At 37.8% G+C, this 24,047-nt stretch overlaps 1 protein-coding gene across 1 annotated transcript in view; it reads left to right on the top strand.

Annotated features, from left to right (window-relative positions):
* Window positions 1-24,047, top strand: part of LOC107219515 — a 204,673-nt gene that overhangs the window by 168,794 nt on the left and 11,832 nt on the right. The window contains exons 9-12 of the mRNA XM_046740208.1: window positions 13,176-13,304; window positions 13,647-13,762; window positions 14,737-14,971; window positions 16,847-16,981. Of these exons, the coding sequence (XP_046596164.1) occupies window positions 13,176-13,304; window positions 13,647-13,762; window positions 14,737-14,971; window positions 16,847-16,981 (615 nt within the window). The remainder of the gene's footprint in view (window positions 1-13,175; window positions 13,305-13,646; window positions 13,763-14,736; window positions 14,972-16,846; window positions 16,982-24,047) is intronic.

Genomic DNA, 24,047 nt, shown 5'->3' with positions numbered 1-24,047 from the left:
CGTGAAAAATTGACAGCGATTCCGATACCTTCCAGAGAAAAAATGGAAAGGAACAAGCGGGTGGTGAAGGGTTGGAAAAAAGCCGTAACACCGTGATTCGTAATTTCCTTCGTCTCGCCGATAATATCATCCGACCTTCAACAATCGATTGCAAAATTATTAAAAGGAAAAAATTAGATCAAGTCACCGACCAAATAGAGCAAAGAGAAATTATAAAAAATTTTAATCCAAACACAAGATTCAATCGAAGAATATTGACTTCGATGAAATATCCCGTTGAGTGACCATTATTTTTCTGAAAAGTTATAACTATCATGTTTGAATGGAAATTTGTCAAATCATCGGGCTGTCTCAACAGCTCATCGGCAAAAAGTAATTGCAAGGAAAGTGAGCGAAATAAAAAAACAAAAAAAAAAAAAAAGCAAATACAAGAATAAATAGGGATAAATCTCATACTTTACCGCAAGCATGCTTCGACTATATGATATACGATACGAACTTAAAGGGACGTGAAAGCTGAAACTAAAAACTACCGTGACCGTAGTTATAATAGTTGGGAAAATTCACCGGGTGGGCGGTAAGTCAAAAGTTGAGTTTCTTTTTGTCTTCTGTTTGTTTTATTTTTATTTTTTTCTTTCGTTCCTTTTCTTCGTCATTTTTTCCCGTCTTGTAATTTTGTCTCGCCGAGTATAACTCCGCGCTGTAATTACGAGCCAAGCGTGTAGGTACGCGACGGGGAAAGAGGGTGGAGGATTTTGTCCAGATAATAACTGTCCCCCCGCTATATACATATATATATATATATATATATATATATATATATATATATATATATATATATATATATATATATATATATATACACGTACAAACTGTAATATTTTTAACCCACAAGCTGGAATTTACAGCTAGGGATGTACTAATAACTTTTATTAGACTCTCGCCTTCCGTGTATAATTGTCCAAAAGCGTCGCAGGTTTGCCGCGGAGACTAACCACATTTTATATACGTATATATGTATACTTTAGAAGCTGTTTATATAACCTTCCGAAATAAAACGAGCTTTACTCAACAATTTTGCCTCGAAGAATCTCCCCAACGGTCGTTTTATTTCATACGCTCTGTTTTTAATTTTTACTCCACTCACCGTTCGAACCATCGTCATCATCACGAAAATACAACCTTGTAAGTGTAACCGAGTTGTATCATTTATTTTTTTATTTATTTTTTTTTTTTTAGGTTTCTCGTTCTTCTTTATCGGCCTTCAATGTATTTGATTTGAGATTAGAAATGTAATATATGTCAAATTGCCTCGGTGTGGGATTTTTTAATTTTTTTCACTACCGTCTCGTTCCTCTTCACTTCATCTTCAGCGCTTTGCAGTAAATGTATATAATTTGAATGTACATAATATAAATGAAAATTTATTTTCCAACCTGAGAAAGGAAAGTTTCTCAACCTGGTTTTCTGAAGGTTATTAAAATGTAATTAATTCCAAACTCATAAATGAATTACTTAATGAACAGCTTAATTGCCCTCATGAAACATGATTCAATTAATTATTCATGGCACAGACTAGCTCCAGGCTTCGGTCTTCTCTCCTCCTCCCTCCCTCTGTTCTACTTCCTCTTCATTTAACAAAATAATCAATATTTCACTTTGCCTAATCCTCGGCTTTATCCAATCACGAAACGATACCGTCACAGTTTTACATTGAAAAAAGTAACGTAACGATCACAATCTTAATCCCATAAATCTATCGATCACGCGGATAGTCGATCGATCCTGTAATTCGTTAAACTTCAAATTACCAAGTTTTTTCAAACGAAACTTGTGCGATTTTTCATCGCTTCGCACTGTTTCACGCGATTGCCGAACCCTTCGAATTTTCTTTACCCAGCAGGTGCGAATGACACACTTGAGCTGATCGATCAGGAAAATTTGACGTGGAATTTGTTTACACGCGTGTCACAGCTGCAAAGCATATTAGCTTTCGAAGGGTTAATTATTTACTTTTCCTACTACGCCTGTTTATCGAGTGTACATTACACGCGCATTTCCGTCGAGTATTCGCGTGGATGGGCTAACAGGACGAACAGTTCCACTCGGAGCCTCAAACAATAATAATCGAGCCGCGAATCCTCCGTTTCCAGTCACACATCGCCCAGTTCCTAATTGCTAATTACCAATCACTAATCACTGGTTACCAGCCGCTCGACTATCGGCCACGAATTGCTCGCAGATTTGAAATTCGATAACTGCATGGAGAGAGAAGCCCGAAGGCAACTCGTGCCTGACGTGAAAAAGGAAGAAGGAGAAACAACGCGAGAATAAATGTAAAGATGAAGTATATGTTTTGTTGAAAAAAATTTTGAAGAAAAAAGTTGATGCAATTTTACCGACGTACGATATCGTTGGAAAATTTAATTTCTCCCGTTTCGGATGAGTCGGAAGTTGAATTTGAGTGAACGAACGAATGCGGACAACGGCGAAAAGCTTGAGAGGTAAAGTTTCGGGAGGACCTCCGTTGGTTAACAAGATAAACCGCATGTAAGAATTCATCTGGAGAGAAAACTGGGCACACGACGGGGGAGTTTAGAGGTGATAATCTAGTCGGGACGGCAGGGAGTGATAAAAATAAAAGAAAAGCATAAATAAGAAGTTTCACGGAAGGATCCTGTTGTTCCTATTTCTCTCCGGCTGAGGTGCCGCGCCCTTTTCATATAACATCATAATGTCTCACAGCTAGAGATGAAATTTTGTTGAAAAACTTTACTCGCTTAGTTCTTGTATTTTTATATTAAATTCAAACCGAGACGGAATATCATGAGCCTGATATTATGCATTATAAAATGAAGTTTCGACGAAGTTTATTTTCACTTCTTTGATTCGGTTTTATCATTCCCTCCGATTGTAGTTTCAATTTCATTTATCTTGTTTCTCTATCGAGTTTCACCGCTTTTAATGTAAGTTTCGTTCAAAGAAACGTCGATAGATAGACGTAATCGAAATTAAATCATAAAGAAACACGTGCTGAAAGATATAATTGAAAGAAATAAAAATTTTGAATGAAATACCAATTGATGCGACAGCCGGATTAAATTGTCAAATAGGTAGACGGAAATAAATGGCTGGACGTTATGTAGATACTTCGACGTGAGGTGCTTGAAAATAATTTTCGCGTGTTTTGAAATCACTAACATTTAGAACAATAGATAGAAGAACAGACAGATTGATAGATCGATAGACAGACGGACGCAAATACTTGGATGATATATTGATCAAACAATTTTATAAAAAGTTATTCCTCAGCTGAATCAACGAAAATTCATGATCGTGGAAAAAAGTGTTCTTCTGTTTCGAAATTACTGACAATTCAGAACAAGAGATAGACAGATACGTCCGTAGATAGACAGTTGCAAATACTTAGACGATGTATTCACTTAACCATTTTTGGACAAAGTTATTCCTCAGTTGAATCGATGAAAATTGATGACCGTGGGAAAAGGTTCTTCTGTTTTGAAATTACTGACATTTAGAGCAATAGATAGATAGATCAATAGATAGGCAGTTGCAAATACTTAGACGATGTATTCACCTAACTATTTTTGGACAAAGTTATTCCTCAGTTGAATCGATGAAAATTGATGATCGTGGAATAAGGGTTCTTCTGTTTTGAAATTACTGACATTTAGAGCAATAGATAGATAGATCAATAGATAGGCAGTTGCAAATACTCAGACGATGTATTCACCTAACTATTTTTGGACAAAGTTATTCCTCAGTTGAATCGATGAAACTTGATGATCGTGGGATAAGGGTTCTTCTGTTTTGAAATTACTAACATTTAGAACAATAGATAGACAGATAGATCCATAGATAGACAGTTGCAAATACTTAGACGATGTATTCACCTAACCAGTTTTGGACAAAGTTATCCCTGAGTTGAATCGATGAAAACTGATGATGGTTGAAACAGCTAGCCGCGAATAGTTAGATGATAAATATTTGAACGCTAGTAAAAGGAGTGAGGTAGTTGCAGAGGCGGTAGCAGCAGCAGCAGCAGCAGCGCCACGACGTTGATGGGGTTTTGTACGGTGCTCACGTATTTTACGTTATGGGATAAGCTGCGTGCCGACTACAAGCTGAGCTTGAGGTTTTGATGGGAACGTGAGGATGTCCAGATGTCTCGTATTAACCAGGTTCAATATACCCGTGCAACCCTTAATCCAGCCACTCTGGCATCCGGAAGTGAAATTTGCGGTACCGCAGCTCCGTTGTTCCACAATTAGAATTCGATCGACTGTGAGGAGAATATAATTCGTTGAATTTTTATTCAACGTTTAATTCGGCGTCTCCCCGTTAGCAGAATTAATTCGTGATTAAAAACGGTATCGTCTAACTTCTCGAGTCCCGAAAATGTTTCAATTTCTCATCATCCCCGGGGGGATTTGCCTCACGGAAAATTGGCGGCTTAGCCTCGGAATTAATTTGACCGACGTTTCCGATGCATAAGAGATGAAAAATTCACCAATGTCCCGTCACCTCCTCCGCGATGTTTTGTTGACACCGGTTCGTGGAATCCCGCTTCTCTTACCCACCTTTTAAAAGCCTCCATGGGCCAAGGGGCAGGGCCGAGGTAATTAATTCGTACGTGTAAGTGTCAGCCAAGAACCAACGAGTACCCTTGGGCAGAGATATATGTCTCAATTTAACCGGAGTATCCTACGGGATGCTTTCTGCCGGTATAACCGAGAGGGACTCCAGACCAACCCAACCCAACCCGACCTCCCTGCCCGCCCTTTCCTCTCCAAACTCACGGCCAATAAATCCCATCTCCTCTGCATAGCCGGGGCGTTACACTTTTCTTGTCGAACAGCCATCGCCCAGCCTTCGAAAGCAGACATTTTTCGAAACCTCTTGGGAAAACCACTCCGAAAAATGAGCCTAGGAATAACACCCTACCTCCGAACAAAAAGGCCACACAGTTTTCGAACTAACGGAAGTTTCGGGTTGTACATACTTTTTTTCTGTCTCTCTCTCTCTTTCTCTCTCTCCCTCTCCCTTGTTACGTAGACGTTGATAAATCTCAAGGTTTCAAGCTCATTGATTCTCTGATTACAATTCTGTCAGTCTCTGACCATTCGGAGAAACATATTTTTTTTTTTTTTTCTTTTCATTCAAGTATATCTCAAATTCAGTTGAAGAATTTTAGAATTTAGAGAAAAAAAAAAAAAAATCATGTTCCCAGTCAATGACTCGGTGAAAAAAAAAATTGCAACAGGATACGTTACGTTCGTGTTTCGAAGGCTTGTGTTTTAGGAGTCGTAGACACTAATAACTGATTCCCAATCAATTCTTGACTCGAAACTTGATTAACATCGAGTCACTCTGTCAAAAAATAATTCTCATTTCGAGTTAAAAAAAATATCTTTGTCCTCGGATGAAAATAAAAAAAAAAAAAAAAGAAAAAAAAACGACGGTAAGTTTAAAATAGTCGCGGATCGGTATAAAAAAAAAAGAAAATACAATGTTTCCATCAACAATCGCCATCGAAAATTCGCTCTTAAAAAAATTGTTTAAAAAATTTCCGTGTAAATCGACAAAACGTAAACGGTGACCAACCGATTCCCAGAATCATTCGATAACTGAGGTATAATTATTTGTTGATCAATAGTCTGAGGTAATTTTGAATAACGAATAGTTATGAGCAGTGTTTTCCAAAATTTCAATACATTCCTGCGGTGAGATGTACGCGGCATGAAAACAGCAAGTATTTCATTTCGCTCAGAGGTATCTCTTGATTATTCTAATGGATAACGGCATGCCAAAGACGATCGAACAGTCTCGTCGACGGAATCCGACCGACAGATTTTGGCGAGAGGTTTGGAAGATTTTGAGAAGCCGCAGCTATCATCGCGTCTGGCTCTCTGGATGATATATTAATGGGTAGATTGTTCAGGGGTCGTAATCAACTAATAACTACCCGGGATCGGAACCCGAGTTTCGTTCTTACCTCTCTCTCTCTCTCTCTCTCTCTCTCTCTCTCTCTCTCTCTCTCTGTCTCTCTCCTCCCGCCACCTACCCTCACAGATACTCTGGTCCCCGACCCCCGATGTCATTAATCACGGATGAATGTCAAGAGCACGATTTAGGGGAGAGGAGATAAATAAAGAGACATGTAGACTGTGTGCCCGGAGTGGCTATCATCGCCGAACGGCAAATTTCATTTGACGGACACTTTTTACAAACCGAGGGGCGGAGGGTGATGGCTTTTTCAGTCACGTTATGTGCCACTTCGCTTGTTACAGATTCGATTCTACTTCTAATGCGATTTATCTTCATTCGGAATCGTACGAGTTTCTCGACGTTCATTCCGTTGAGAAGATTGGTGTGTGAAAATTGTAGATTCTTAACAATTTTATTACCAAACGGTCGTACGTTTGGTATTTATCAAATTATTATCGATCGACGATGTCTTTGAAAAAAAAAAGAATTAAAAAAAAAAAAAAAAAACTCTTTTCCGAACAAAACGAGCCATCGTAGAACGAAATCAAACGAATCTACAGTATTTTTTAAGAATCTTGAAATAATTTCCAACAAAATAAGGGTATCCAAGTTGTTTTTTTTTTTTTTTTTTTTTTTTTAATTCTTTTTTTTCACGTTTTTTTTCACGTTTCACGTTGATATCGTTAATTGTTTAATTTTACAGCGTTGCACAGATATTAATTACGATCGGTAAATAGCAGCGTTGAATTTACTACCGAAAAAATACCGAGATTTTATTTTCATTATGAAAATTGAACAAATCTACTAGATTTTCAACAAATCCAAATTCATTTGAAACGCCGCATCGTTATCTGACCTTTCGATTACAATTCTAGAATCTTGTGTTTACGTATTTCGAAAAATACCTTCGATGCTTATTCATATTATATTAAAGAATATTTGACAACGACTCTACGGACGACTGTCTGGTAATAAAAGGAATAAGAATATAAATTTCTGGGCAAACAGTCTCCTATATATTTTCGTTTACTCGAACGTAATTTGATCTATCCTTCTTTTCTTGACAACTTTCTCATCCCAAATCCACACTCGTAATGTTAACGAGGCTTCGCGCTGCTGATATTTTTATCCCTGAGTTGAAATAATTTATTTCAGTACTGATAAATAATAATTATTGATCTTTCATTGCTTTTCGAAATCTTCGTTTGTGGCCGGATGAAAGTTTATTTAACGCTGGGTGATTTTTATTCCAATCGAATAAAAGTTACCTTCCGAAGTCAATGGAAATAAAATACCGTTGTTTAACCATACATTTTACACAGCATATATATGTGTGTAAATTATCACTTGAACCAATTGGGCAAAATGTTAAAATTTGGAGTAATTACAAAACGAGTCTCCTTCGTGCTATTTAATAAAATCGATCGATTCGCAAGGACGTAAATTGACCACATAATCCTGACCGAAAACGATTACCTCGAATTCTCTTCACCCTAACTAGGGGATGTTTGTCGTAAAACCCTCATATCTCTCTTCCGTTACTTTCCCTCCGTCTCTGGGCACGTATTTTCGATGAAAAATATCCCCCCAATTATATCTCCTGAGGGCCGAAGAAAACACGTTCATCCTATATTTTGAAAAGACTGATTAATCGTCGCTTATACCTTATCCTCGTATCTTTCACGTTCGTGGGAAAAAGAAAAAAGAAAACCGATAGTAAATATAACATCGAGTAACAACGTGTATAATACTTTTCTAAAAAATAAATATATTGCGTTAAATTTTATAAATTCTCTGTAGAAATTTATCGACTCGGTTATATGATATAATGAAATAAGAAAAGAAAGAAATCGTATTTAAGGGAACAAAGAGTTTGGAAGCTAAAAAAAAAAAAAAAAAAAAAAGAAAGAAGAACCAATGACTTTTATTCCAAACCGAAACGACCCGCTTTATCTTTTATCACACGTAGTTTAAGATTAAGTTTCCCCCCTCGATCCTCACCTTTCTTCCTTTCTCCCTGTCTTTTCCTTCGGAAACTCCGTCTTGCCTGGATATAAAACTTATACCGGTCCAGAGTCGATCTGAAACTGAGGCAAAAACAAAACAAAATGAAAGATAAAAAGAGAGAGAAAAAAAAAACGCATTGAGCTCAACACTAAGAAAAAAAGAAACTTTCGTTTACGATCAAGCCAACTTTCGACATCGTTAAAAGCATCGCGTCGTCCCAAAATTGCTTCGAGCGTTCGAAGCTCCGAGGCTGGAATAAAAATGAATTTTTAGATCACTTCCCATCCCGTTCACGCTACAGCGAAAAAAGAACAAGATTATAGATAAGCACGCGGATAAATTTTTTCGCACGATCCTGACGAAGAGAATAAAATAAATCATAAAAAAAAAAAAAAACACGATACATGATTTTCCACCTTTTGATCTGTTCGGATAAATCTTCCTCTTTCTCGTCACACCTTCGTTAATTTGCGGTGAAATGGAAAAAAAATGAAAATTGTTAATGAGCAAATTGCAATGAATCTGATTATTTATTTAAAAAAATTCGTGATCAGTCAAGCTTATCTTTAGAAAAAACAAACGATACTGTATAATAATGACGAAAATTTTTAATATCCAACAATTTTACATTCCTTTTTCTTGTTCTTATAGTCAATATCACTGCATTAGATTCTACAATAATTTTAGTTAATAAAGTTGAACTTTGCGTAGAGAGAGATTGAAGTGTGTTTAGAATTTTGCATTGTTTCAATCTTACCGCCATTCTTAGATCAACCTCATCTTTACGGCATCGAACAAACGATAAGTTACAATTTTATGAAATAATTTGAATCACTAAAACCATGAAATAAAAATCAAATTCTGTAGTTACGAGAGGAGAATATTAGGTGTAATCAGTCTGAATGTATTGTCGAATAGTTGATTTGACGCCGTTCAATGTTGATTACACTGTTCAATGAAAATCTGCTACATCACCGAAAAATTATAGATCCGTATAATGAGCTAAATTTCTATGCCAGAGTAAATTTATCGTTCTGATATTACGTTTTTCGCAGTAATTACCTGCTGCTCGATACTTGTAATATTTTAATAGAAGATAGAAAATGGTCACGAGTAGAAGCAAAAAAAAAAAAAAAAAAGAAAAAAAAAGGTATACGAATAAAATAATATAACATTGAGGTAAAATTTTTAGTGAAAAGACGTAAAGAAAGCGCAAAGGTGGCGGTAATTTTCACCGCCGAGAACAAGTATCGTTTTTCCTCTTGCGTAACGTGCTGCCCCCATCCTCCTCACCCTCCGAGCTTTTCCCATCCTCCCTTGGATAGATGAAAATAAGTGTTTTCCTATATCGCGAAGCAGTCGCGGCTCTGCCACGTGTGTTCGCTTCGCCACGTGATGCAGGTTGCAAAACGTGTTCGCATCAACCTCGGGGTAAATCGAGCACGATTTTATCCATGTATAGGACATTCCGCGTGTAATCGACCCAGCCAAAATTCAGTTCCTCTAGAAAGTACCTGGGTGATAAGAGTGTGGGATTATTTAATCGGTTTTACACCAGTCTGGAATGAATGAATTTCTCACAGGAGTTGGTAGCGACAAAGGAATAGAATTGGAAAAAGAATTGATTCATGTACAAGTTTTGCATTTCTTTCTCGAGCGTTTTTTTAATAATCTAAAGCCGATCGACGTCGATCATAGAAAGTTCGTTACATAGAGAGGACGCTCTATTCGCGGATAAGTCTAACTTGTCCAACGGACCTTGGTCTAACTATTCGGTATTCAAGTCGCAACTAGAGGGTTTGTGAATTTTTGCAGATTTTCATTCGAAAACGTTCAAATGTTCGCAGATTTCAATTGATCGTAAGTTCAGTTACTCCTACAAATGTAAAGATCGTGCAAAAGGCTCGTTACACAGTGAAGACGTTCTATTCGCGGATAAGTCTAACTCGTTCAACGGACCTTAGTCTAACTATTTTCAAGGTATTCAAGTTACAACTGGAGGGAATTTTTGCAGATTTTCATTCGAAAACGTTCAGATGTTGGCAAATTACAATTGATCTCGAGTGTTATTTGAACAGCTGTAGAGATCGGACGAAAAACATTTAAACGCAAAAGAATTTTTGTTCCAAGTGAATTTTGAAGTTCTAATAAGCGAAAATCATGTGGAGGTCTCCAAAACTTGGCAAAAAAAAAGCAACCGAAGAAAAAGCTCAACTTGTTAGATTTCTCAAAAACTGTACATTTCTTTGATCTCAAAATTTTTGAAAATACTCCCGTGCTGTTGTAAAATAATGTACAGAAATTTCATTATCGGATCGTATATTTCAATTTAGAATAAAGGATTTTTCTTTCTGTTTTTTTTTTCTAGTAATTTTCAGCGTGAAAAAAATAACAACAGACTCGGACTGTCTCACAGTTTGGTATTTATATTTCAGAGCTGTTTACAACATGACTAAACATTTTAAAACAAATGTGGAAACCTACGCTTTTCGTTTTTGTTTTTTTTTTTTTTTCTTCTTCTTTTTGCACTAACACAGGAATATTCTTCAAAATTTTCAGTCTAAAAAACGTACGGTTTTCGAAAAATTAGTCACGGTTTTGCCAGATTTATCACACGTGGAATGCTCCATATATGCAAGGCATATTGTACCTACGTTATCCACGTTGCACGAGACACGCACGGTGTTGTGCATGGGTGGAAAAAGTATCCTCCTCGTAAAAACTGTGCACCGGAACAACGACCTTTATTCACGAGGTAAAAGCAAACGTGAAACAAATTTATTTATTTATTTATGTATTTTTCTTTTGGTTTTTTTTTTTTTTTTCTTTCTTTTCCATAGCTTTTCTTGCTCCCCGGGATCTCTCTCTCTCTCTCTGTCTCTCTCTCTCTCTCATATTCTTTTCAAATTTACGTTTCCGGATCGAAATTCTGTATACAATTCCGGAGTGTTTCTTCCTTTTTTTTTTTTTTTTTTTCTCCTCCCTCTTTACGTACGCATACGCGGAACTGATTTCCAAAAAGAAACAGGCGCGATGAAAAATGAAGGAAAGTTTAAAAGTTGGAAGAAAAAAAAAAAAAAAAAATTGAAGGAAAACTAAGGCGGCGTGATGGCTGGGCGGGTTTTTACGATTTTCAGGAAAAGGTTCAACCATCCTCTACACTTTACTACCATCGATATCCTGTAAAAAAAAAGTATCTATGACCTACACAGATATCCTGCATCGCCGGTATTATACGTATAGATTGTTAGGTGAACAGAATGACAAACATAACTTTTCGCAGGAAAACTATACATCCGAGATCCCAATCGTAATTCACTTTCAAACCATTGACCAAGCTAAAAAGAAAATCCATCTATATCTTCCTCTCTCTCTTTCTCTCTCTCTCTTTTTTTCCCGCGCTTCTATCTGCAGGTTTGATAAATCAACGAATGTCTATAAATTTATGGATACAATACATATATATATACGTACATATATATCTTATGCTCGTGTGGGTTATAAGCGCAGATTTTCGCATCGCTCGTTCGTTCGAAACTCCTGAGAGATAATTTTTTTCTCCCAAAGTCGATAATATACTGACAAAGTTTATTGAAAATTGTTTCAGTCTCGAGTGAAAATAAAGAGAACTTCCGTCGAATAAATAAATTCAAAAATTAACGATTGCAATCAGATGGCGGTAAAGTATTTTGTTTTTTATTAACTTTGTTTTTTTTTTTTTTTTTTTTTCTCTCTTTATTTTTTCATCCTCTTCTTCACGTTTGTGACATTTTAAGCCTCTTAACTTCCGAAACGAGTCGAAATCGACCGGGAAGAACTGTACGAATGACAAATAACGAGAACCGGCGAGCGGAGAGAAGCCTGTCAAATTGTCTGTCGCCAATCTAGCGATCTTCCATTAATCTGAAAACCTTCTTCGAGCACTTTGATCCCCGCTGTGTTACGAAAGTGCGAAGAGGTTGGGCAAAAAACGGGGGGGTGGGGGAAAAAAATCGAAAAATAAACGTCGCCTCGTCTTTTTAGGGGAATCTGAAAAAAAAAAAAAAAAAGAGAGAAAGAAAAAAAAAACAATCGTCGCGGTCCTTATTTCCGATTTCCTTCGCACGTTTTCCCAAAAATTAGAAATCGACGGTGAAAAATTTTAGGCACGAAAAATCTGGTCTTAAATGTAATTTCCAAATATGCCGTAATTTTTTTTGGTTTTTTTTTTTTTCTTTCTTCCACGTATTACATGTGTTATACAATAATTCGAAGAGAAAAAAAAAAAAATTTATACACGAATTTTAGCAACGTCGAATTTAGACGATTGTTTTTGTTTCGCTTGTCCTCTTTTTTCTCTCTCTCTCTCTCTCTCTCTCTCTCTCTCTCTCTCTCTTCTTTTCCCCGATTTTCAGACTCGAACAACACTTCGTAAAAGTTTTCCCAACTCCGGTTTACATGTATAATCCCACTCGTAAACGTCAACGTTGGAAACGTTCCGCATGCCGAAGCGTTTTCGCGTGAGGTAAGGAGGGAAATTTTAGAGCATGAATAAAATAAGGAGGAGGGAATGGAGACCCGGACAGGAATAGAGTCGTTGTAATTATTTAAGACATTCCCAAGTTTCGGATGCCGAGAGAGAGAGAGAGGGCTTCGCTACGGTATTCTCTAAGGATCCCATCTCTCCCTTTCTCCTCGATCGCTGCTCTCATTCTCATCTCGTGCAAAACCCTCGCGGATCAATGACAAATTGGCGCTATCCTTTATTTTCCATTCCAAATTACGATTTCGAACCGAAACCGCCAACCGTGAATCTCTGTGAATTTTGTAAATACAGTCCGTTGAAAGATTAACATGTGATTAAATTTGAACGAGTCCTTGACACGCCTTTTCAATTCTTCGACGGTTAAAAAAGACATCTTCTTTCGATTTTGCTTTCTACGCGATGTGAAATTTTCAAGCGTTGAGATTGTGAGATTGACAATAAAATCGCTGTGCCAAATTAATCGTCGTTATCTTGGTTAACGTTTTTTTTTTTTTTTGAGCTTTCGAATCATTTCCACGAATAAAATTCACCACGGAAATATTGATAGACGATTTTCTCGTTGTCGTCTAAACGTGCTTATATCCGTCAATCAAGACTCAACGAAACATGTGTTTTTGTTTTAAATTTTTTGCAGCCACTGTACCAGCGACTACATCGCGGTTTATTCCGGCCCGACGATTTCCAGTCCGGTATTAGCGATGCTCTGCGGTAATAAGAAGACCTCGGTTACACACGCAGGGCAAAATATCTTGGTGGAATTTAGGTGAGAAAAGAATGAAGAAAAAAAAAAAAAAATCAAGTCTTTATCGGAACAAATAACTGCCCGTGTCGATTTTTCATATCGATAACTAATTGGAGAATTTTTTCAGTTTTGTTGAAACTTTTTTTCGTTTTTGGTTTTTTTTTTTTTTTTTTTTTTTTTTTTTTTTGCACAGTTCTCCCATTTTTAGGTGTAGTTTGGAAGAAAAATGGAACGCGTCTTTTATGCTCGATGCGTTGGGTGAAATAGTCCTGAAGTAACCGTAAATCGTGAAAGTCCACTTTGGCGCAATAATTACTGCCAATTTTTCCAACCCCTTCGCATTGATCAACCCCTCTGCTTCAGATCCGGTCCGGGAGTTCCGCCCTTCGACTACAACGGCTTCGTGGCGACCCTAAACTTTCAGGAAATAACGACAGAATCACCAACGACAGTAGCGACGGAGACGACGAGCAGAGCGAGTAAGAGGCTGTGTTTTTTTTTTCTTTTTTTTTTTATCTTTGACGAGGAGAAGTCACGCCGTAAGGATGATTGATTCGATGGAAAAAAAATTCTACGCATTCCTTGGCCGAAACGAAAATACACGTCTTTCGGCGTTTTAGCGAATGGGCGTTTCTTGGGAAGAGATAAAAATGTTGAAAACCCATTTTCGACGTTTAGTTTCAACATTGCATCAAAAGAATTCTTGATTATCTTCCGTCAGTTTCTACAATACTTGTTTTCCGACAGTTCAATTTCAAAAGTGTTGAAAACTCGGTTTTCTATACTTGTTTTCAACATTTCAACATAAAAATGACAAGATCATACTTTCGATATTTGTTTCAAACAGTGAAAAAAATAATGTTGAAAATTTATTTTCAATATCTAGTCGCAGCGTTGCATAAACTGAATTCTTGAAACTTTTCAGCATATCAACAAACAAATGATGAAAACTTGTTGCGTTCGATGTTTGTTCTCAACAGTTGAATTAAAAAAAAATGTTGAAAACTCGTTTCCGATATCTGATTTCAACATTGTAACGACAAAATGCTTAAACTTTTTTACATGTCAACAAAAAATATTGAAAACTTGCTTTGGTTGTTTGTTTTCAACAATTGGATGTAAAAAATGTTGAAAACTCACTTTTCATATTTGTTTTCTACATTTCAACGTAGAAATAACAAGTTCTTATTTTCGATATTCGTTTCCAACGTTGCAAAAAAAAAAAAAAATGTCGAAAATTTCCTTTCAATATTTCTCTTCGACGTTTCTTTTTTGGCCGATAAAAGGCCATCGCGCATAAAGTAACACACGGGTCTCTCAATATTTTCCCAAAAGTGTAGCAAAAATTTCTCGTCGAGATTAGCCTTCTCTGTTTCGTGCCATCTCCTTGTCGGTATATTTTACAACATTTTCTTACGAACCTTTCACCGAAGAACTTTTCCTCGACTCACAGACGACGTCGGAAAATTTGGCAACGGCGGAGGCGGCGGTCCGAACATTCGGACTCACAATCAGGATCATCGGAGAGAACATAGACTAAACAGCTGCGACCTCGAGGTCAGAGGCGACGAGGTCAGGGCTGGAAATCACGACACTAGGGGAAAACCAAAGTCAACCGCTTGTCGACTCGTTCTCAGGGGTGGCTCGTACGATTCCGTCCACGTGTCTTTGACCAGCTATAATTTGAGGTGAGCAGAAGCAGCTTAATTTTCATTTTTCACCGATTGCGAGCTTACCAAGACAAAATATGTCCTTCGTAATTTTATCTCGTAGAAATTTCTTGACCACATTCTCAGTTACTTTGACGACAAATAATAATGGAACCCGGTATAAATCCATCGTTCGATTTGGAAGTCGAACCATTTTTGTTTTGCAACTAGTTTTTTTTTTTTTTTTTTTTACTTCTTTCAAGCAGGTACACTTGAGGACAATGAATCTGAGACGGTTAATTTTTCACACTAGACAGTTACGTTGGCAACACGGAGAAACCTACAGCGCCACAGTCGGCCGAGCGCGAAACAAACTCAATCTCAATAAACTTAACGTAACCCATGACCGTCGAATCTAACCTTAAAATACGTGTCAGTCCGACAAGTAATTATTCCAAGGTCTAGATTCGACGGTCATGGGTTATGCTACGTTTATTGAGGTTGAGTTTGTTTCGCACTCGGCCGACTGTGGCGCTGTAGGTTTTTCCGTATTGCCAACTTAACTGTCTAGTGTAAAAAATTAACCGTCTCAGATTCACTGTCCCCAACAGTACAACATTCCTTCCTGCGAGGTTTGAATCAATTTTGCTCTAAATTCTCCGATAAGAATTCTCCGCGTCTTTGCATTATCTGTGTATAAATGTCCGACCAGCCTGCAGGCTAGTGCATCAAAAGCTGCAGCTCGGCAAACCGTGTTATCGGTTTTGTCCGCAGTCAATCAATAAATGTATCAAAACGGCGGACGGATACACAGAGGTATAGAAATATGGCTGACGGTTTTCCTAGTCTGAAGTATAAATAAAATATCTCGATCCATTTTACCCTCCATAAAGGTGGATATGATTCGATTCTCTATTATATTGACGTTGCAAACGCGAACCAGAAGCCCCGGTCTACGGATAGATAGGTACAAGTATACATAGGTATACCTATTCATACGTGAATATATACACGTGAATGGGGCGGGGGGGGGGAGCCTGTATTTACGCTGCTGATATTCTCTGTGTACCGGAAGCTTTACCTCCGTATGCGGTTGTCGGGAGAAACTTTGTTCCTTCTAACGAAAAATAAAAAACGACGAACGAACTGCCTTGAGGAAAAAAAGAAAAAAAAAGAAATAAAAAAAACAACAAGAAAGAGAGGAATCAGCAGCTGAGAAATGGAGCGTTTTCAATATTTTGAAAGATTATTTTACGCTACAATTCCGTTTTGAGTTTTTCAATTTCTTGTCTGCGATCATCTCGTCGCGTCGTACTTATTTAAGCGATAGATCTTTTAACCGAGACGTATTTTTTTTTTTTGGAAATACCGTGACGAAAATTAATGCGAAACGTGCCATTTTCATCGCCTCGGTGACACGCGTCGAGTTTACCTCTAACGGTACAAGATTCAATTTTTTCATTTTCGAGTTTCATCTCTAAACTGTACGGCAGCTATTTACCGCAGGAGGAAATTGCCTCCCTACTTCCCGCCTCTCTGCGTAATAATTCTTCTTCTCCACCAGACGAGAATATTTTCAGAAAACCAAGTGAAGAACGAGTAAATGTGTGTATATTTTTTTTTTTTTGCTCCCTACTCTTATTTTCGTATCATATATTACATATAACAGGCCGCGAGTATTAAACTTATATCGAGAAAACAAATTGCGTCTGGATTTTTTCTCTGTTTTCTTCGTAACATTTTCCTTCTATTGTTATTATGCACGTTCCGTTTTTTTTTTTCCTCTCTACTTGTACACGAATTAAATTTTTTCAATATAAATTCCACAGTCTTCTTACCAGTGATCCTTCGATTGATTTTGTGTTTTTTTTTTTTTTTTTTTTTCTTCCACAACTTATTCGCTTGATATTCCAGCGCCCCAACGTGCAGATCGATGATCGAGATTTTTGACGGTTCCCTCGAGGGCGGATCAACCGGAAGTACAAAATCGCTCAAGAGGATCTGCAGCCCCGCTCAAAGAATTCCGGGAGACGCGGAATCGACGGACAAGTGAGTCAATGAATAACTATCCGTTGTCACGATTTTTTCTGCAAACCATTTCCGACCGGAAAGATGAAGTTTGGAATTTTTTCAAGTAATCTTTTTTTCACTTCAATCTTAGCTCCACTTTTAATACACAATTATTACACGAATAATCTGGCTAAATCTGTGGGTGAAATTAGCGAGATTAAACGACATTTTTTTTATTTTTTTTATTTTTTTTTCTAAAGAAATTTGTACTCGCCACAAAATTCTCGCGGTATTAATGACAAGCAATTCGATTCAAAATTGATCTGCTGTTTTGAATACGATGTTACAATATATATATATATACGTATATATATATACGTGTATGTATATACATACACGTAAAATAAAAGTAAAGACGTAGAACGTACTGTGGAGCAAATTTATTTTCGTGTATCACGAACTTCTGACTCAGAATGTGTACATACCTGCCTGTAACATACATAACGGGGTTAAATAAACGGGGCGGCTTCGTGGCTGCATGCAGACTCGAAAATTTTCACCAAACAGGACATAAAATATCGACCGGATGGCCGACCTTTTTCTCTGTAGTATAAATACGTACGTATATAAATATAGATATATATACATACACACATACACACACACACACACACAGACATATATATATATATATATATACATATGTATGTATATATGTGTATGTATATATCCGCCTACAGTCATATAAAATGTATGACCGATATAGAGGGTTCATTTATTCATTTATTATTCACGCCCTGCAGGAAGTGCAAAAAGTCGAGAGAATGAGAAACGCGGAGGGAAAAAAAGTTGGTAAAAAAAAAAAAAACGCAAAAACAAACAAAAAATGTACTGAATTCGAAACGTGCCCGCGTATTGATTCGAAAGCGAGGATTCGGAGTAAAATTCACTCGGTAGCTAAGGTAGTAAAAAAAAAAAAAAAAAAAAAAACGGCAGATCAACGGGCAGAATCACAGTTATTCATGAAATTATCTTTATGCCTGCGTAAAATATATATATATATATAGCACTTGTGCCTGTGCAAAAAACTTTTTCACCGATCTTTTCTTTGTAATTTTCTTTTCTTTTCTTCTCGTTTTGATTTCTATTTTTTTTTTTTTGGTTTTTTTGTTTCTTTTCTTATTTCTCTTGGCTCTTTCCATTTTTTCAACGTCACACGTCACCGGTGCTCACCGCTTTTCAAATTGGTCCGACATACATTTTTTATTCGCCTTACGCCTGCCGCCAGTCACCCTTCCTTCCAACCCTCGGCTCAGCTTTGTTTGTCACTTAGGCATTATAATACGAGATATTCCTTGTGCGGCTTTCTACTAGAAGGCGCCTGAAATATTTCAAAGAAAAATTCTTCTTCCGTACGGTTTATTCACGGTCAGATCCGCCATCGTTTATCCGGTAAAGTTTTTTTGTTTTTTTTTTTTTCATCGTTTTTATTTTTCGTTCGCCTCTCATCGTTCAAATTAAATCACTAATTTTTTCGAACCATCTCATTCTCGTTCCCAAATCCCCGGTTTCATTCCGTATCACCTCATAATCATTCAACGATATTCCGATCGAACAATTATTTCAAAAGTGAATTTTTTTTTTTTTATCTCTCGATCTGTTAGAAACCATTGGTAGATGGTCATATTCGCTCTTTGACAACGCGGTTACAGTAATAATAATAAAAAAAAAAAAAAAACTGTCCGACATATCATTGAATTTTACACGTCGAAGGATTTGTACGGAATGCCTTATACGTGAGACTGTTTAAAATATTTTGATATCTTATCTACCGAAACAAGGTCTAACCATTAATTTTGACCGTGGAAAAATTTTTCCCCGAAAGATAATCGTCTTAGATAAATTGTAAAAAGGGACTCGTTCCATGCGACCATTGTGCTTAGATGAAAAAAAGTAAGCCAAGTGGGTGAAGAAAAAATGAAAAGAAGAGAGATGGACGTTGTTATTTACTTCAATGTACCGAATGATTGATGCCGATAGTCATAGCGCGAGGGTCGAACCCTCGTCCTCTTCTCCTTTTGAACATCTCGCTCCGAGAAGAGACGCTCAAGCCTCCGAGTCCGATCCGACCGCGGTTCCGACCACTTCGCCTCGACATGGTACATAATAACCTATACCCACCTCATACAGCGGCAGTAGTAGAGTCCCGTCTCGGTCCAGCCATCCCACGGACCTCGAGGCGACCGCTGACCGCCTACAAAGAGGCAACCCGACTGACCAACCGCCACGCTCGATAATACTGCAAAACTTACTTATTGTTTATCCTCTACCATCCCCCGAAACTTTGTCCCACCCTTCCAAGTCCCTCCTTCCTATTCATAATCCTCTTATGAGAAGAGAATAAAAAATTACTTTACGCATTTTCCGCTCTGCAGAAGTCTCGCGAGTTTGGTTAGGTTAGGTTTTATCAAATTGGGTCCGATTGAGCCGGTTTCTGACCGGTTGGGACAGTTTTGGACTGTTTGTATTCTGCTGGGGTCAAATTAGGTGTAATTGAGTTCTGATCGAGACAATTTGTTCCACCCTTCCAAGTCCCTCCTTTCTCTTCATAATCCTCTTTTATGAGAAGAGAATAAAAAATTACTTTACGCATTTTCCGCTCTGCAGAAGTCTCGCGAGTTTAGTTAGGTTAGGTTTTATCAAATTGGGTCCGATTGAGCCGGTTTCTGATCGATTGGGACAGTTTTGGACTGTTTGAATTCTGCTGGGGTCAAATTAGGTGTAATTGAATTCTGATTGAGACAATTTGGAATTGACTCGGTCTGTTCAGAACAGTTTCGTTCTGATTGGGGCAGATTCAAGTGTTTGAGACTGGATTAGACTGCATTGGTAAGCTAGGACTAATCGGCACAATTTCGGACTTATTGGATCAGTTTGAATCACTTCGGGTCTGATTTGGTCAGTTTAACAACTAATTGGATCAAGTTGGTTACAGTTGGCACGATTTGGAATTCACTGAATCGCGTTACATGTAATTCGAAGTTCTATATGAACTGAGTTCTGATTGGCTCCATTTATGTCCAATTGGGAGTTTGATTTGAACAGTTTGGAACAAATCAAGTCACTTCGTGTCTAATTAGAGTAGTTTCAGACTGTTTGAGACCCGATTGAGTGAGTTTAGGACTATGCGAGGCAATTTAGGTCTAATTTGAAATTTTTCTGATAAATTTTTAGGACTGTTCGGAGTGGTTTGGTTCCGAGTCGGTTTGGGACTGATTTCGTCAGTTCAGATCTAATAAAGCCAGATTATGCCGAGTGATATTAAGTCAGATTGAGAATTGATCACTCGTCGATCTTCGTGGAATACAAATCCCGTTAAAACTTACGATTAGTCAAACTGTTGAAATTATTCAATACTAAAAGCTTCGTATCAGTTCGAGCTTGCGAATGGTCTAATAAGGCCCAGATATGCAACCGAGTCTAGTGGGTCGGAAAAGAATGCGCAGTGCTGTTTAATCTGTTCCAACGGTGAGACCGAGCCATAATTTATGCCCAGGTAAAGGGTCGAGAGCTTGAAACCGGCGGGTGGCGAGGCAGGGGTGGGGGGGGGGGGGGGGGGGTGGAAGCTCGTATAACAATGACGAGGCGGTTACACGGTGCTGGTACTAGCATACGTGCCTACGAAGCTGCTGTGTTTTATGGCCACTAATCTCGTAAAAATTCATGTAAACTCAAGCCCCATGTTTCATTCTCTTGCCTCAACTTCGTGTACCTACCAAGTACCTTGAGCTTTTGGACAGTACGCTTTGCCTTCTTCCGCAACTAGCCAGCAATCCTCTGCCACCGCATTCGCGGAACCACCCTTGCCTCCTCTTCGTAACCCTGCGTCACATACGTAAACGTACGTAAGGTTCGTGGCCGTAATTTCTTCGGCAAATTTATTCCAATCCAAGGATGTTGGATGTGTTGAAAAAGAATCTGGTTAAAAGCTTTTTTCCATGTATCAGATAACGCGGGTCATGATAAATCGCAGCGTTTTCTAAAAGTGCCAAATTGTCGATTGTTTTGTATTTTTAAAATTCACAGGGTTCGAATCAGTTTTCTTTCTATACGTAACTCCGAGAACGTAAATCGTCGACGTAATTCTGTATTGCTAGAATTGAACCTTAACGATTGTTTGGAAACGAAATTCTTGTACATCGAAACGAGAATTGAATCGTTTCGCTAATGGAATTAAAGAATTCCAACATAAGTAGCTTAAATTTTTTTTACCAACGAATATCGTTTGAATGTATAGAAAAAAAAATAAAAATAAACGGTCTATTCGTCGGACGATTCTCAGAGTATTGAAATAATAACAACCTAACTGCGAGAGAAAAATATTATCGATTAAATTTGAGATATTTGTAGTAAAGCTGTGATCAAATTGGCACGGAATGCCTTATACATACCTGTGTGTTCGGCGACGTCCCATCCCTTCGCGACGATGATGCCTAATGCACGCCTCCACCTATTACACACACAGGCACACAAACAGACATCTCGGCATTCAAACATAAGGTTTATACAACATTTATTATACACGTACACGCATATTATACAAACGCATGTATATGTGCTACACATACATACATACATACATACATACATACAAATAATACGTATACAAAGCTCCTCGTCCTGCCGCTAAAACGTTTTGACAAAAGTCTCCATTTATTCATTCCGGACCATATAGTTTTTATACCAGCTGTATATGCGATATGAAAAATGAAAGCTTCAGCCGGTGCCTTGCAGACCCGTTTCAGAACACCCCTGGAGAATTTCCACCTCCATCCACTTTTCTAACGTATTAGCCCGTCTTTGTGTGCTCCTTTGTTCAACCTCTACGGTAGAAAACAAAAAGAAATAAATAAGTAAACAAATAATAACGAAAGAGAATTACAAGCGAAAAAATAAACGCTCCGTTCACCTTCTTCTCGATAAAAAATTTTCACCCCTTCTATTATCACGCAATTCTTTGTTTTTGCTCTCCACTTTCCCCAGTGTTGTTCTTCATTTTCAATTTGGACTTGACATTAAAAGAAAGAGAATACATTTTTATATATATATTTTTTTTCTTCTTGTCTTGGTTTTCAGATTCAGCTTTGGATCCAGTTTTTCAATTCTCAACACGTACTGAGAGAAAAAAAATCTACTTTTTTACAAGTAAATACATCTACTTGTTCTTCCTGATCCGCTTTAGTCGATGAGAAAAATTTCGTTTGATTCAAGTAATCGAGAAGTCTTGAAAATTTTATATTAAACTAATTTGGTGAATATTTTTTTGGAAATCAAAGAGCGTCGATCATTTGCACAGATCTTGTACGATATTTACTTGCCAGTAGTGAAAAGGAATTGCATCAAACAATGAATAACTCGAACCTGGTAAATTAAAGTAATTTCAACGCGTTGTATTCGAATAAAAAATACAACTAAAATGTTGAACAAAGCAGTTAAATCAAGGAGAATGAGCGAATGTATTTACTTGTGAAAAGTAAACCTTTCTCGTTCCAGTGCATTTATCAAAAATTCAAATTAAAAATTTCAATCATGCGTAATGCCGTGAGACTTGTGACAATGTGTCACGCATGTAATATTCAGATTCAACGGATTGGCGAAGAGGCAGATCCTGCTGGAAGAAATTCTGGCTATCAAGCAGTAAATCCGTTAAACTTTTTTCTTCCGCCGGGTAACATCACATCGCGCAAACCTGCTCACGGCAGTAAAACTTATTTGGCTCACCGAGAAAACTTTGCTAATTGAAGGACGAAGAAGAAAGCGTCGAGGGTATCGAACCAGCGGGGAAAAAAGAAACGCGGAGGCAGCGAATGCTGGAAAGCTTTTTTTTTTCTTCACGCGATGCGGCAGGACGCGAAGCTTGCAGAATATTGATCAAGGATCAAATTTCTTCACATATCGACGCATGAATAATCCATACACGGTTTGTTCATTTTCGATGTTATTTTCACCCATGCTCCCAAATCGGGTTTCCTCTGAATTCTGGCGAAGATATTTATTTTTTCGAATTTCAACCGGTCAATTTCTTCAAAATCCCACCGAGTTTAGCTCGTTTGAAAGACAAGTGCCGAGTTGGGTACGCAAAGCTCTCATTTTCTGGCCACCGGCCAACTGGGTCGGTTCTTATTTCCGCCTTCGTAGGAGCGAGGAGAAGAGAGGCACACTCGAAACGGTCGAAACGTCCCAATTCCCTTACCGCGGTACAAATCTACGTCACGTTGCACGTACTCGAGTCTCCGCGTCCAATCAAGCCGTGCACTCGATATTCTCTTTCTTGCTGTCGTTTTTTCTTTTACTCTTTTTATCTAGGTTCTGTTTTCTTTTACAATTTATTTGACAGTGTTTTCGAAATACAGAGCGATTAACCAACGGTCGAATGATCTAACACGCATGCGCTAAACTTCCAGAGCAAAAGCAGTTGTTTTATCAGGTTGTCCAACCGTAATAAGTTCAGAGAACAGGTAATCCCGATACATGTAACCTCAAAAGTTTTGACAGTCGAAGACGGTTGAGGTTAGTCGAGTCTCCGCGTCCAATCAAGCCGTGTACTCGATATTCTCTTTCTTTTTTGTCATTGATACTTCCATTCTTTTTAATCTATGTTCTATTTTCTTTTACAATTTATTTGACAGTGTTTTCGAAATACAGAGCGATTAACCAACGGTCGAATGATCTAACACGCATGCGCTAAACTTCCAGAGCAAAAGCAGTTGTTTTATCAGGTTGTCCAACCGTAATAAGTTCAGAGAACAGGTAATCCCGATACATGTAACCTCAAAAGTTTTGACAGTCGAAGACGGTTGAGGTTAGTCGAGTCTCCGCGTCCAATCAAGCCGTGTACTCGATATTCTCTTTCTTTCTTGTCATTGATACTTCCATTCTTTTTAATCTATGTTCTATTTTCTGTTACAATTTATTTAACAGTGTTTTCGAAGTACGGAGCGATTAACCAACGATCGAATGATCTAACACGCATGCGCTAAACTTCCAGAGCAAAAGCAGTTGTTTTATCAGGTTGTCCAACCGTAATAAGTTCAGAGAACAGGTA

Source organism: Neodiprion lecontei, chromosome 5, assembly GCF_021901455.1.
Source record: "Neodiprion lecontei isolate iyNeoLeco1 chromosome 5, iyNeoLeco1.1, whole genome shotgun sequence".
NCBI lineage: Eukaryota > Metazoa > Arthropoda > Insecta > Hymenoptera > Diprionidae > Neodiprion > Neodiprion lecontei.
The sequence above is the reverse complement of the archived record's forward strand: the minus strand, read 5'-3'. Positions and strand labels throughout refer to the sequence as shown.